Source organism: Fukomys damarensis, unplaced genomic scaffold, assembly GCF_012274545.1.
Source record: "Fukomys damarensis isolate Sample0158 unplaced genomic scaffold, DMR_v1.0_HiC HiC_scaffold_36, whole genome shotgun sequence".
Classification (NCBI taxonomy): domain Eukaryota; kingdom Metazoa; phylum Chordata; class Mammalia; order Rodentia; family Bathyergidae; genus Fukomys; species Fukomys damarensis.
In genome coordinates this window covers 15,310,625-15,325,039 of record NW_022900948.1, presented here as the reverse complement: position 1 = coordinate 15,325,039, position 14,415 = coordinate 15,310,625, and the positions used below count along the sequence as shown (strand labels likewise).

Genomic DNA, 14,415 nt, shown 5'->3' with positions numbered 1-14,415 from the left:
AAAAAAAAAAAAAAAAAAAAGTTGCTCCCCATTTCTATGACCTAAAGAGTTTCTATACCTTTAAACACTTTTAACCTTTGTTTTATAGAAATGTGAATATTTCAGATCAGAGCTTGATTTTTTTTTACTCAATTTGGATTTTATTAATTGGGAATTTAATCAGTTTATGAGTATAATTCACCTGTATCTTTGTCAATATCTTTTATGCAAATATTAACACTTCCTTGGTGTTTTTCTTTTCCTCATTTTTCTTTTTCACTTCTTTTCATTTCAGAAACTTAGAATGTATATATTCTGCTTTTGTCCACAACTCAATGACAAATTGACTTATATGAATTACTGTTTGATACAGTAATTACTAGTTTTCCCAATTCAATATTTCAAATACATCTACCCTTCTCCAACCAGTGCTTCGGAAATTTTCTCCTTGCCTTATCAGTTTTAACATTATGAACTTCCCAGTTTTTCTTTTTAAGGGAAATAACACTGTACCATTTTTCCAATTTAATTAACGTTTAGAATATTCTTATTGTACCTGTCCTGCCCACAGTGACAAAGAATTTTTACCTAACATACATTTGGCTTAACAACATGCATCTTTACCTATAATATTACATGGCAAAAATAAAACAATAGTCATTTGCCCAATACACTGAATATTTCGCATGTACTTTGATAATTTAAAACTATACAAACTGAAAATTTTAGATCTAGCTTACAAATCTATTTTACATTTAGGTTTATTATCCTATATAATTTTAGACTTCATGCTTCTTAATGATTACTATCATTAATGATTACTATTAAATCTTTCATATAATTGTGTCCCTATTCTTTTAAATTTTTTCAGTTGGCTGCAATACATCAATCAGCAAATTTTCAGAGAAGGTTCTTAGTCAAAATATTTTCTTAACCTTTTGGTATCTGACAATGTCTTCTAGTTGCCTTCATACAGAAATACTAACTTTGTAGGGTACCGTATATAATACTTGGTTCACAATTATTTTCCTTTAAAACTCTGGATATTGTTCACTGTCTTCTAGCATTTAGAATTGCAAGAGAAAAATCTGAGGTCTGAGTTTTGTTCCTTTATAGGTAACCTGCTTTCTCTGTCTAGATAACTTGCAAAATTTTTTCTTTATCCTTGAAATTTAAAAGTCATTAGGATATATCTAGGTGTTGCAATCTTTTCATTAAATTTTAAAGGTTCCGTGTGAGCTTTCATTTGCAGGCCACTTTGTTCTTCAACTCTGTAAAGTTTTTAAATGAGTTCCTTAATTTCGTTTTAGTTTTAGTTGGCAACTTCATGCCTGACACCTTGTCTATTTTTGTTTCTTTTTCTTTTTTAAAATTATGAACCATACCATATATACAGAAAAATAAAATGCACAGAGCTTAAAGAAAAGTGAATATTTGTGACTCATCACCCATGTTAAGTAGACCAATATTAGTACTTTAGATACTTCCTCTCACTCCTCTGTTGCATTCCAAGTTTGCTTCAAGCATTAAGGGTTTTGGGTTTTTTTGGTGGTACTAGGGATTAAACCCAAGGCCTCCCCACTGAACTACGTCCCCAGGTTTTTTGAGACAAGGTCTCACTAAGTTGCCAAGTTGCCAAGTTGCCCAGGCTGGATGGAACCTGAGATCCTGCTTCAGCCTCTCGTAGGGCTGGAATAACAGGTGTGTGCTTCCAGTATGGACAGCTTTTAAAAAAGTTTTCTTCTCTTTATGTTACCTCTGTTTATTCCAAAAATCTTTCCATTTGTGTCTCTGTATTAATAGTTTTAAACATCTGACTTTGGCTGTCTGTTCATTTAAGACTGGGGAACTAAAGCTGTCTAGCAATTCTAAATGCAGGGTAGGGTGAGTCCTTTTTTTGAGACATGGTCTTGCTGTGCAGTCCACACTTGCCTTGAACTCGAGGTGATGACTCTATCTCAGACTCCTGAGTGCTGGAATTACAGGGATGTGCCACCAGGCCTAGCTAAAGGTGAATCCATTTTTAAGGAGTTCCAGTTTATGCCCTTTGCTTTAAAATTTGCTTATTATAGTTTTTGAGCCTTTTCATATGTAAACTCTATTTAGGTCTTCAGTGATTTAAATGAAATATAAATTTTCCCCTTACAAGTTACACATCTTCTATGTACAACTAGTTTATGAGAAATTATGTACTATAAAAATTTAAATTTTTGTGATATAATCATAACAATAATCAGGAGGAACAAATTTTTACCTTATCTAATTGCTAATAACCTTTTTAAAAATTTTAACAAAGAATTGTATATATTTATGGTACACAAAATGATCTTTTGGTGGTGATAGGGATTGAAAAGCCTTGCATATGTTAAATGAGTTAAATATGTGCTCTGCCACTGAGCTACAACCCCAGCCCATATGTTAACAAAAAGAAATATATATGTATGTATATATATTGTTGAGCTAATTAGTATATGCATGATCACACTTATTTGTGAAGAAACACTTAAAATCTATTTAGAAATTTCCAAGTATACAATGCATTATTATTAACTGTGGTCACCATGTTATACAATGTCAATCACTTTAAACTTATTCTTCTGGTCTAAAATTTTGTATCCTCTGACCCCTATCCTCACTCGTCTCTGCTTCTTCTATTAGTTTGACTTATTTAGATTCCATGAGAAGCAGTATTTGTCATTCTGTGCCTGGTTTATTTCATTTAATATCATGTCTTCTGATCCATCCAGATTGTTCCAAATGATAACATTTCCTTCTTTTAAAAGGTTGAATAGCTTTCCATTGTGTATATGTAAATAGGTTGAATAGTTTTCCATTGTGTATATGTACAATATGTATATATATATATGTGTGTGTGTATATTTTTTTTTCTTTTTTTTTTTTTTAAAGACAGGGTCTCACTATATATAGCCCAGGCAGACCTTGAACTCACAGATTCTCCTGCCTCAGCCTTCCAAGTGCTAGGATTATACACCACATTTTAAAAATATAATCATTTGTTGATGGACACTTAGGCTGACACTGTATCTTGGCTAATGTATGCTGCAATGAACACAGAAGTGTACCCTATGAGCTACTGTTTTAATTTCATTTGAATGTATACCCACTAGAGGAACTACTGGGTTATATGGTTGTTATATTTCAAAAATTTTAAGGAAGCTCCATACTGTTTTCCATAACTTATATCTAGGAGTTCGGTTAAGTCTTACTAACTCTTACATTTTTTCTGAAGAATTTCTAGGACATAGTTGGAAAACTATGACCCATAGTTCAAATTTGGCCCACTGACCTATGTTTATAAAGAAAGTTTATATGAATACAGCCATATCCATCCATGTATTATTTATATATGACTGTCTCAGAGACCATATAGTACACAAAGCTTAAAATATTTACTACATGGTCCTTTACAGAAAGTTTGCCAGCCCCTGTTGGCAAGTGTTGGCAAGAATTTGGAGAAACTGGACTCTACATGGCTGGTGGGAATGTAAAATGGTATGGCCATCATAGAAAAGTTTGGCAGTATATAACCATATAATCTGTGAATGACATTAAGTTTCACATATATTTTTCTTTTTTTTACTACATTAGGGACTAAGGACAGCACAATAATGGTGGCCATATTCTTCTTCCTGCAGAGAAAATTCTAAAGGTTCATCATTAAAAATGTACCAACAGGGGCTAGGGATTTAGCTCAGTAATGCCACTGCCTGCCTTGCAAGTGCAATGTTTGAGTTCAATCCCCGGAACCCACCCCCGCAAAAAATGTACCAAAGGTTCTCAGTATATCCTTTTTTTTTTTTTTGGTACTGGGGATCAAACTCAGGATGTTGCACTTGCAAGGCAGGTGGCGGCACCACTGAGCTAAATCCCTAGCCTGTTAATTAATTTAATTAAAATTTAATTTAATTTAAAGGAATTAAAGCTACATTTTCTCAACATTCTTGCCAATATTTGTTACTCAGTCTTCCTAATCCATGAACATGTAATGTCTCTCCATTCACTTAAAACTTATGTTCCTTTTCAGCAACGTTTTACAGTTTTCAGTGTACAAATCTTGTACGTACTTTGTGTGGTGGTGGTTGTGCTGGGGATCAAATCTAGGGTCTCACTAACACAGGGCAAATCCTCTAACTGTCCAAAGGTTCGATGGTATTTTGTTTTGTTTTGGTACTGGGGATTGAACTCAGGTCCTTGCGCTTACAAGGCAGGCCACCGAACCACTGAGCTAAATCCCCAGCCCATGTTTGATGGTATCTTGAATGGAACTGTTTTGTTTCTTGATTGCTCATTCCTTGTAACTTCCAGGGATTTTTTTGTGGATTTCTTAAGATTTTCTATATAGAGGTTCAAATCTGCTTATGGGATTTTTTCCTTTCTAATCTGGATGTTTTCCCTTTTTTTTTTCTTTTCCCTCTCTGTCTCTTTCTCTCTCCTCTCTCTCTTGCCTGTCTAGTACAATGTTAAATAAAACTGGCGAGAACTTTATTCCCAAGAATGTGTTAGTCTTTCAACATTAATTATGACTTTAGTTCTAGGTTTTTCTATAAATGTCCTTTATAAGGTTGAGGAAGTTCCCTTTTTTTTTTCTTTTCTTTCTTTCTTTTTTTTTTTTTTTTTTTTTTTTTGTCTTGAGATGAGTTCTCTCTAAATTGATAGATTGCCAAGACTGGTCTCAAACTTGCCATCTTCCTGCTTCAATTTCCTAAAATGCTGGAATTTTCATTTTTGTCTTCTAATACTATCTATATGAGCTTCATATCTCAGGTAAGAATTCCCTTTTACTGGAATCTGATCAGCTTAATAAAATTTTAATGTTATTTGTAATATACTGGTAGAAATTATTTGTAAAACTGACGGGGCTGCTCTTTTATTAGTAGATGGGTTTTAAATGATTTCATTCTTCATTGTCTACAGTTGTGGCCTATTTTATAGTCTAAGATGTGCTTAAGCTTTGTACCTGTTTTAAGTCTACCTCAGAGGATATATTCACTATTTGATGGAAGCAGAATTCTACATGTCTAATACATCAAGCTCATTAATACTATTTAAATCTTCTACAGCTTTATTAATTTTTGTCTGTTATCTATTAGTAAATGAGAGAATGGTGTTAATATTATCAACTGAGATGGGGATTTCTTACTTTTTTTTCTTGTAATTCTGTCCACATTTGGCTTTTTTTTTTTTTGGTTTTAGATGCATTACAAGAGAAGAATTATATTCTAGTGAAAAGAGCCTTTTAATATATTATCTTTTTATCAATAATAAATGTTTTTGCCTTAAACTCTATTTTGTCTTCTGTTATTGTGGCTATAACCGTTTTTCTCTGATGTATATTTATCTGCTTTCCCCTTAACTCTTTTATTTTTATTTTTTTTGGTACCAGGGACAGAACTTGGGTCCTTGCGCTTGCGAGGCAGGCCACCGAACCGCTGAGCTAAATCCCCGGCCCAACTCTTTTATTTTTAACTTCACTTGTCGTGTATGTTTTAGGTGTTTTTACAAAAACATATAGTTTTGTTTTACTCTTTAATACAATCTAACACTATTTGTCTTTTAACTAGCAATTTAGTCCACATACAGCAATTATTGATATCTGGATTGATGACTTGGACTGGTTACATAACTAACAAATTTTTGTATTTTTAAAATGATTCTTCCTAGGAGGGGGTGAAGGGAGGGTGGAGACAAGGGGGAAAAATGAGAACCAAGACCTGGCATGTAAAGGTACAAGACCCCAGTAATGAAGGTAACTGTGCTATCTACCCAGAATGTACCAATAAATTCAATTTAAATTTAAAAAAACATAAAATGATTCTTTCTTTCTTCTCTACTTCCCCTGGATTTATCAAGTTTTATTAGAGTATTAATTTGGAAGTTATCATTTATATTACTATTCAAACTGTCTTTCTAAATTAAACACATTTGCCTCTAAATTTCAATAGGTAGCTGGGCATGGTGGCACATGCCTTTAATCCCAGCACTGAGTCAGAAGGATGCCCTGAGTTTGAGGCCAGCCTGGTCTATATGAGTTCAAGGCCAGTTTTACCTACGTAGTGAGACCTTATCTCAAAATAACAATATGTGTGTGTGTGTGTGTGTGTGTGTATAACAATATATGTATTATATATAATAAATTTATTTAAAATAGGTATATAGTATTCATCTTTGTCTAAAGATAATAGCTTTATCCTCCACTCAAACAATATGTGTAGCTAGAAATCTTTAAGAATATTCTCTTTTGCATATGATTCCCTAAAAAGAGTATTTCAATTATTTTAGCATAGTTTGCAAGAGGCATATTTTAATTATTTCTCAAATTTCAACTCTTCAAATAATCAATTTCTCTGTAAGGAAATTAAATGACAACTGAGGCACAATTGACATTTTACATGGGACAATTGGTCTACTGTGCAAACTGTCCTGTGTACAGCAGAATGTTTAGAAACTATGGTGTCTGCCAATTAAATGCTAGTAGATACCCTCCTCTCTTCCCCCATAGTTACAATTGCCTCATAGATCATTTCCAAAATATTCCCTTGAGATAAGTAACAATCCAAATAAGAACTACTCTTGTAAGTATTAAAAGTACAAAAATTATGAAATAAACAGATTTACAGCTAAAGGCCCACAGTGGGATACATTTTAGTTTCACAAAGAATATAACAACAATATTTTTCCTTATACCAAGAAACTAATTTTATAAGCTACTTTTCATTATTAGCTATACTAGTCTTCTTTCTATATAATTTTCTCTTATTAATTAATTAATGAGGATGAACCAGGGCCTCAGGTATGTCAGGCAAGTGCTTTACCACAGAGCTGCAACCTCAACTCCAAATTTTTAGTTGCAATATATGAATAAGTGTAAGTAACAAAAGATGAAATCACCTATTGTCTTTCCTAAAGCCAGCTTATTTTTCTTGAGGCTAGAACAGAACACTGAATTTATTCACCTTTTTAAAAATGGTTTTATTATTAATCCTAGCATAGTCTGCTATTCACAAACCTGTTAGTGTCCCAAATAATGACATTTCCATCAAATCCTGATGTTACTAAGAGTCTTGTATTAGTATCATATTCGATGTTCTTCACCCAGCTAGTGTGACCATGTAAAGTGCATACTTTGGTGTTCAATTTTCTCAGATCCCATAGTGCTATTGTAGTGTCATCAGAGCAGGTAGCGAACAGCCGGTTATCAAGAAATCTACAAAAGCAGAAAAGAAAAACTGATTTGTTCAATCTCTCTTTTTTTTTTTCGGTACCGGGGATCGAACTCAGGCCTTTGCACTTGTGAGGTAGGCAGCGGAACCACGGAGCCAAACCCCCAGCCCTGTTCAATCTCTTTTTAAGAATTGCTTTGACAAATAATCTCTATACTACCTAACCAAGAAAAAAGAAAAACAAGAGACTACAAATTTATTGTATGAACCCAATGAATAGTAAGTATAATTCACATAATTACAGGATCAGGATACTATGATTTAATGAAAACTACATCGGAATTTGATATATCTTCCTTAAATTATTGATTTTTATTTGGAAACGTTTTTGGAAGACAGTAACAGAGGAGAAGAAAAGAACTCTAGCGTCTGTTTAGGAAATGAAAATTATGAGAGGAATTTATTAGGAAAAGGGGATTTTAAAGACTTGATTGGTAAGGGGAAAATGTTAGCATACAGGATTCTAAACAATGAGAGATTTACTTTGCTACAAGTTACATCTCTTTCTACTTAGAACATATTTACATGCCAAGATTGCTATTCAAAGTGCCATACTTTTTAATCAATTGATTTAAAAGTATTCCTCAAATAACTTCACTTAGCAACATTTTATTAGGATCATTCATAATTTCAAAGCAGATTTAATTAAAACACTAATTCATCCAGGCCTTTCATCATTTTGCACTCATTTCTGTCCTTAGAGAATAGATTTTATAAAAATATTTAGATAACAAATCTACCACTAATACTTGAATTTCTATTTAACATCAGGATAGTTTCTCTAACATATGCTATGATATTTAATTTCCCAATCTCTTGCTGAAGATTTTTTTAAGATAAAATCATATATAATTCTTGTTAGAAATCTACTTCAACATCCACAAATACCATCATGACCTTTCAAAAACTCGTCATGGCTTTAAAATTCCAGGCTCATCTTTCCCCAGCCTCTTGATCTGGCTTGGCATGTAAATATGTTCTAAGCAGAAAAAGATGTAATTCTTGCTTTCTACTTAATACTAAAGTTATGGCGCTCTCCAGGAAGACTTCTTTCTCTGTCCAGCCTGGACTAGTTCTAACAATTATCTAAGGTACAAAAGCACTCTACACTTCTATCAAAATACTTAATACTAAAGTATAAGAAATAACTTTACAAGGCTATAAACTCTTTAATGTCAGAGGGAACCTAATTAATTCATGGGTATATCTGCAGAACCCAACACATACAGCGCTAGGTACATATACATTCAACAAATATTTATTAAATGAAATGAGCAGAATTCACTGCTTAATGGAGAAGATATTATACATATATAATTACATAAAGTAATTGTGTGAAATAAGCAATGGGAAGAGGGTAGTTAGGAAAGACTTCATGGTGGTATCATTTAAAATGACTGTAAAAATGAGCAGGAAAACCCTGTGTCAAGAGAGGTAAAAAGAGGTACAGTGGCATGAAAAGGAATGCTATGTGAGAAAGCAGAGACAAGTGGGGAATATACCATGGATTTGTTCTACAGTGATTCACAATAACCATGTTCTAATTATGTTCTAATTATGAAATACATTTCCAAAATATTTTTTAAGTTGAAAAAATGTATCACCAAGAATTACTACTGCTACTGATATTTAGGCTTATTTCTATACTTTTTCTTTCTTTCTATTTCTCTTTCTCTCTCTCTTTCCTCCCTCCCTCCCTCCCTCCCTTCCTTCCTTTCCTTCCTTTCTTGTACCAGGGGTCAAACTCAGCACCCTGTGTTTGTGAGGCATGCGATGGAAACACTGAGCTAAGTCCCCAATATAATTTTTATATTTTTTTTCCAGGAAGCAGCTTTATTCATGCCAACACTGATTTGGTGGATTCACATCCAGAGGTTGAGCTTTGAGCATGAAAGGGTTTCACCTTTTACACAATTTTTGTTTGTCTCCCTTATGTGGTAACAGTAAAATACCACAGCCCGATTGAGTACAGTTTATGTTACAGAGCCATGTCAGAACTTCCTGAAAAGGTCTTCACCACCCTTTGGAAGGGGCCCTAATACATTACCCCTTTTTATACTGGGACCCTCTCTTCCCTTTTTAGGGTCTAAGAGCATCATCTTGGTTTAAAGGTTCAAACTTCCATAACATCATTTAATACGTGGCCATCGCTTCTTGGCCTTTTGGCTAAGATCGAGTGTAGTATCTGTTCTTATCCATTTAATATGTGGTCATACTTCTTTTGACCATTTCCGCAATGAAGCTGGAGAGAGGCCATAAAACCAGGGAAGCCAGGCAAGGCAGGATTAAGCAAGCTCCAAAAATCAAGAGTATAATTTCTATATTTCAAAGCTAATATTATCTCACATAGTTTGCAATGTCATTAAACTCATCAATAAAACCATTATTTTCTTTCTTTCTTCTTTAAAGATAACTTTTTGTTTCAGTCTGGGCTCTTACTCAAGGGCCTGTGCATGTGAAGCACACACTCGAACACCATGTTACAACCCCAACCTGACAAAAATAAATTAATGTCTGAACAGTGCTCACTGTATGAATGAATCATAATCATTTTATTTTAAAACTGATGTGCAATTATTAGATGTTTGGATTATTTACATTTTTTCATTAAGAATATTGATAAAATATAAAATCATCCTTAAATCCAAATATCAATCATATCCCTATTTATTTAAGCACCCCCCCAACATACTGCTAAGTAATTTTTTTCCCTTTGAGCTAGGGTCTCATTACGTTTCTTAGACTGTGTTGTTTTTGTGAGCTCAAGTGATCCTTCCACCTCAGCCTCCCAAGTGGCCAGGATTACAGGAGCACACCACTGAACCTAGCTAAAAAGAAATTTTTAAAACCATAAGGCTTTTGATACACAGCCAAACTGTCCTCCAAAAGAACATGCCAATATATTGTTCTACCAGCAGGAGCAAAGATAGAAGATATTATAAATATATAATCTCTCCAAATCCTTGCCACAGATTAAAAAAAATTCTAAGTGCAAAAGAAAAAAATATATCTTGTTTTAAAATGAAAGTTTTACTTTTACTAAGGTTGAACTTCTTTCACATTAGAAAATTAAATTTCTTTTATGAACTGCTGTTCACGTTCCTTGTTGATTTTACTATTAGTGTTTTTATTATTGAATTATAAAATCTTATAGTAGGGATAATATATATTAGTTTTTCAAATATAGTGTTTCATGTATTTTCCACATATAGTTTTACCTTTTAATGTAGGCTACATTTTCTTAATATATCAAAATTTTAATTCTTACATAATCAAGCCCATTTTTTTCTCCTATAAATTTACCTTTACTGAAAGGCTATTTTTACTTTATTTTGTTTTTGTTTTTGAGACAGGGTTTTGCTTACATAGTTCAGGCTGGTCTTGAACTGACCTTACAGACCAGGATGGCCTCAAACTTTTGATGATCTTCCTACCTCCACTTCCCTGATGAGGATTTTTTAAAGTACAGAAATTGTATGATTGAGAAAAAATACATCAAAAAATATTTCAGGGCATGCTGGGGATTTAGCTCAGCGGTTCCACCACCTGCCTCACAAGCACAAGGTCTCGAGTTAAAAAAATTTTTTTTCAGGGCTAAGTGAAGTACTTGTCTAGCATTCAATAGGCCCTAGATTCAATCCCCAGTACCACAAAACAAAAATATTTTTAAAAATGCAAAAGGCTACTAGAAAGTCAAAGTTTTTACATAAATTATCTTCATACATTTAAACAATTAAAAAACATACAACAAAGATATTTTATTCAGTCTACAGAAAAAAATGAACATATGAATTAAAAACCTCACTGGGGATATATTGCTGTGGGTCACAGTGATCTACATGAAGGGTTTTAAGAGAGTGAGATGATTACATTGAAGTCTCAGGAAGATCTTGGAAATGCTTAGGGTCCCAACTCTTGGATTTTATTTAGAAAATGAAGTAACTGTGGGATCAGTCTTTTAATTTTTGTTAATAAAATCACTTAAAAATCATTGCTTAGCTGGACATGGTAGCACATGTGTTAATCCCAGTACTTGAGAGAGTGAGGCAGGAGGATCACTGAGTTCCAGGCCAGCCTGAACTGCATAGGGAGGCCTTGTTTTGAAAAACCAGCGGCGGGGGGGGGGGGGTGGTAGGCCCCAAAAAGCTAATAATTCTGAATTGAGTTTACCATAATGAAAAATTCAAATCTTTCACTTACATTGGCTCACTTTTTGGTATTAGAGAATCACCAGTAAAGAGAATAAATCATAGAACATTAAGAACGTAGGAAGAGATCAGTTAAAGCACCTAGAACAATTTTTATCAAAAAATATGAAAATACAGATGCAGAAAATGTAAAATATTTGATAAGTCCTTGCAGATATGGCCCAGTCCTCCCAAACTCAGTATGGCCTAGTAACAATAATTAGAAAATATTTATAATTCCAGAGTCCCTTATAGCTAAGAGACATTTCTTCACACACACTGAAATCTATGTGTTTCTAAATCACAGAACCTCTCCAAATGCCCACCAAATTCCAACACAGGGCTATAACAGCTCTAATGTCTGGATAAATTGAGTTCTTCATTATCAGAGGATGACTGGTACAGTATGAAAGCAACTGAAAGTGAATGCTCTTAAAAACAGGTACCAACATTTTATTGTCCACATAATATGCTGAATGTCTTTTTAAAAAACCCTAAAAGTGAAAATAACTTTTTCCCATTCACTTAGCTGTACGCAAATTCTAAGAACAGAAATAAATTAAATGTTGCATTATGCATATTCTTTTCAGTGAAACTGATATATATCCTTTTTCATATTTTAATTTTATACTATAACTGAAAAGAGGGTCATTTCTGTATAATGTCCAAAGGCTTTATAAACTTTCCAAGGGCTTTTCCTTAGTCCTGTGAAATATTTAAATAATTCTGTGAAGTGTCTATTAAGTCATTATTTGTGTCATTTTCTTTTTCCTAACTGGTAACTTGTCCAACTCAATCAGATCATCATGTACCAATGATTTCATATGTAATTTGACCAGTTCCCTTACATCATTTTAGAGTTTTGTGAAATCCTGTATCTTTTGTGTATAGAGTTCCTATTTCCAGTGATAAGCACTGTATTTGCATTATACTGTTTAAAATATAACAATTAGCAAAAGGCCAACAAAGACAATAACAGGGAGATCATGGGATATTTACTAATTTTTTATCTGTCTTATTACTAAGTAAATAGTCTTAGAATGACTTTGGGGCTTCTCCCTGAAATCTCATAATTAAGGAGACCTGCATTATTATATGGATTCTTAAATACAAATACAAAGTCCTAATGAATAAGAAATCTGTATAATAGATATACATATTTAAATTGCAAACTTTTCCCAAAGCATGAAGTACCAAACAGTAAATATTCTTCAGAACTACCAATGTTATTTTACAAGATAAGCAATCCACACAACTAAGACATGAACAAATATGTGCAAAATGATTTTCTAGAACCAAACCAGAAAATATATGACCACATCACTAAACAGCAGTACCCTGAGGTACTGTAATGGAAGTGTGTATGAATTCCATTTCTACCACTTAGTATACCTAAGAGGTTAGGCAAGTCTCTTTATCTGGCCTGCAGTTTCTTTATTTCTTAAAACAAATATAATAGCTGCCTCACACAAGGATATTGTGAAGATTGAACAATATAATGTATGAGAAACGCTTTACAGATTTGGTACATAGTAAGCACTTAAAATGTAAGTTAGCATTATTACTAAGTAATGCCAATTTAAGCACGTGCACCAGAAGACTCTTCAGACCCTCAGTGGAAACTCTTAAATTATATGTGTTTATGAACAGGCTTCAAAATCTGTGTTTCTAATCAATATGTTGGAAGAAGCAGATTCAAATTTGCACACAGAGGTTGTTGTGGTAGGTACACTGACAGCAGCAAATGAAAGCTCCCACTGGGGAAAAAAACCCCCAAATTCTAAAAGGAGATTAGTCGAAAGTCATTTTGGGTAGGGGCAAACTTGACACAACTCTGTTCTTTTTGAAATAAAATTTTAAATTGTAAAATATTAGAAACATAAACTTATAACAATATAACAAACACCTGTGATACCGACCACCCAGCTTTGTTAAATGTTAACATTTTGTTTTCTTTCAGATTTTTCTGAACATTACAAACAGTTAAAATACAGTGTGCAACCCTCCCCAACCCCATTTCCCTCCCTCCCTCTCCAGAAGGAACCACTATCCAAAATTTTTTGTCACTCCCCATGCAAGTTAATATCATGAGTTTATGTGTATATCTATCAATAATTTATCATACTACTTTGCATTCAATGTATTCTGTAAATATTTAATAAGCACCCACTCTCTGCAAGGCACAGTCTTAGATGCTGAGATAGAGCAGAGAACAAACAAAATACATGCCTTCATCAAGCTTATGTTTATAAAGTTTTAAAACTTTATATAAATGGTATCATACTATAAAGCTCATTCTACAATCTGCTTTTCTGCCTCAACCTTACATTTCTGAGAGGTGTATCAGATGTTACTTTTAATTAACTGATGTATAGTATTCCATTGCAAAGTATATCAGAATTTATTTTCCTATTACTAACAGTGCTACAATGAAACATTCTTCTTTGCACACCTCTTTGTTCACATGTGAATTAATTTCTTAAAACTTATAATGACCTTCAATGTTACCAGATATTACTAAACTGCTTTTCAAAATAATTTTACCAATTTATACTCTATCAGTAATACCTATAAGGTTTTTTGTTTTTGGGGGGTGCTGGGAATTGAACTAAGGCCTAGCACATTCTTGGCAAATGTTCTATCACTGAGGTTTATCCTCAGCCCTCTTACTGTTATTTTTATTGTATTTGCATTTCCATGACAACCAATAAGCTTGAATAACTTTTCCTATTTATCCCCCACTGCAGTCCCTTATGTGATTTTGCAACAGGGTCTTATATATTCTGGATACTAATACTTTTTTGACTGATATTGAAAAAAACTTCTATTGATCTATATCTTCTTATACGGTCAAAATGTAAAATTTTATGCAGCTGAATTCACCAATCCTTAATGGTTTTTGCTTTTTGCATCTTGAAAATTTTTCTTACACTTAGATAAATATATATACATATATGTATATATATAATATATATGTATATAAATATATAAATATTTATAAGTATATA

General features: G+C 33.1%; 1 protein-coding gene and 1 pseudogene across 1 annotated transcript in view; one reads left to right on the top strand and one right to left on the bottom strand.

Annotated features, from left to right (window-relative positions):
- Dcaf10 (DDB1 and CUL4 associated factor 10) overlaps window positions 1-14,415 on the bottom strand; it is a gene marked incomplete at its 5' end in the record, with an annotated part of 37,901 nt that overhangs the window by 8,111 nt on the left and 15,375 nt on the right. Inside the window, one exon of the mRNA XM_033759187.1 lies at window positions 7,007-7,204. Within this exon, the coding sequence (XP_033615078.1) occupies window positions 7,007-7,204 (198 nt within the window). The remainder of the gene's footprint in view (window positions 1-7,006; window positions 7,205-14,415) is intronic.
- LOC117284374 lies at window positions 9,367-9,451 on the top strand (annotated as a pseudogene).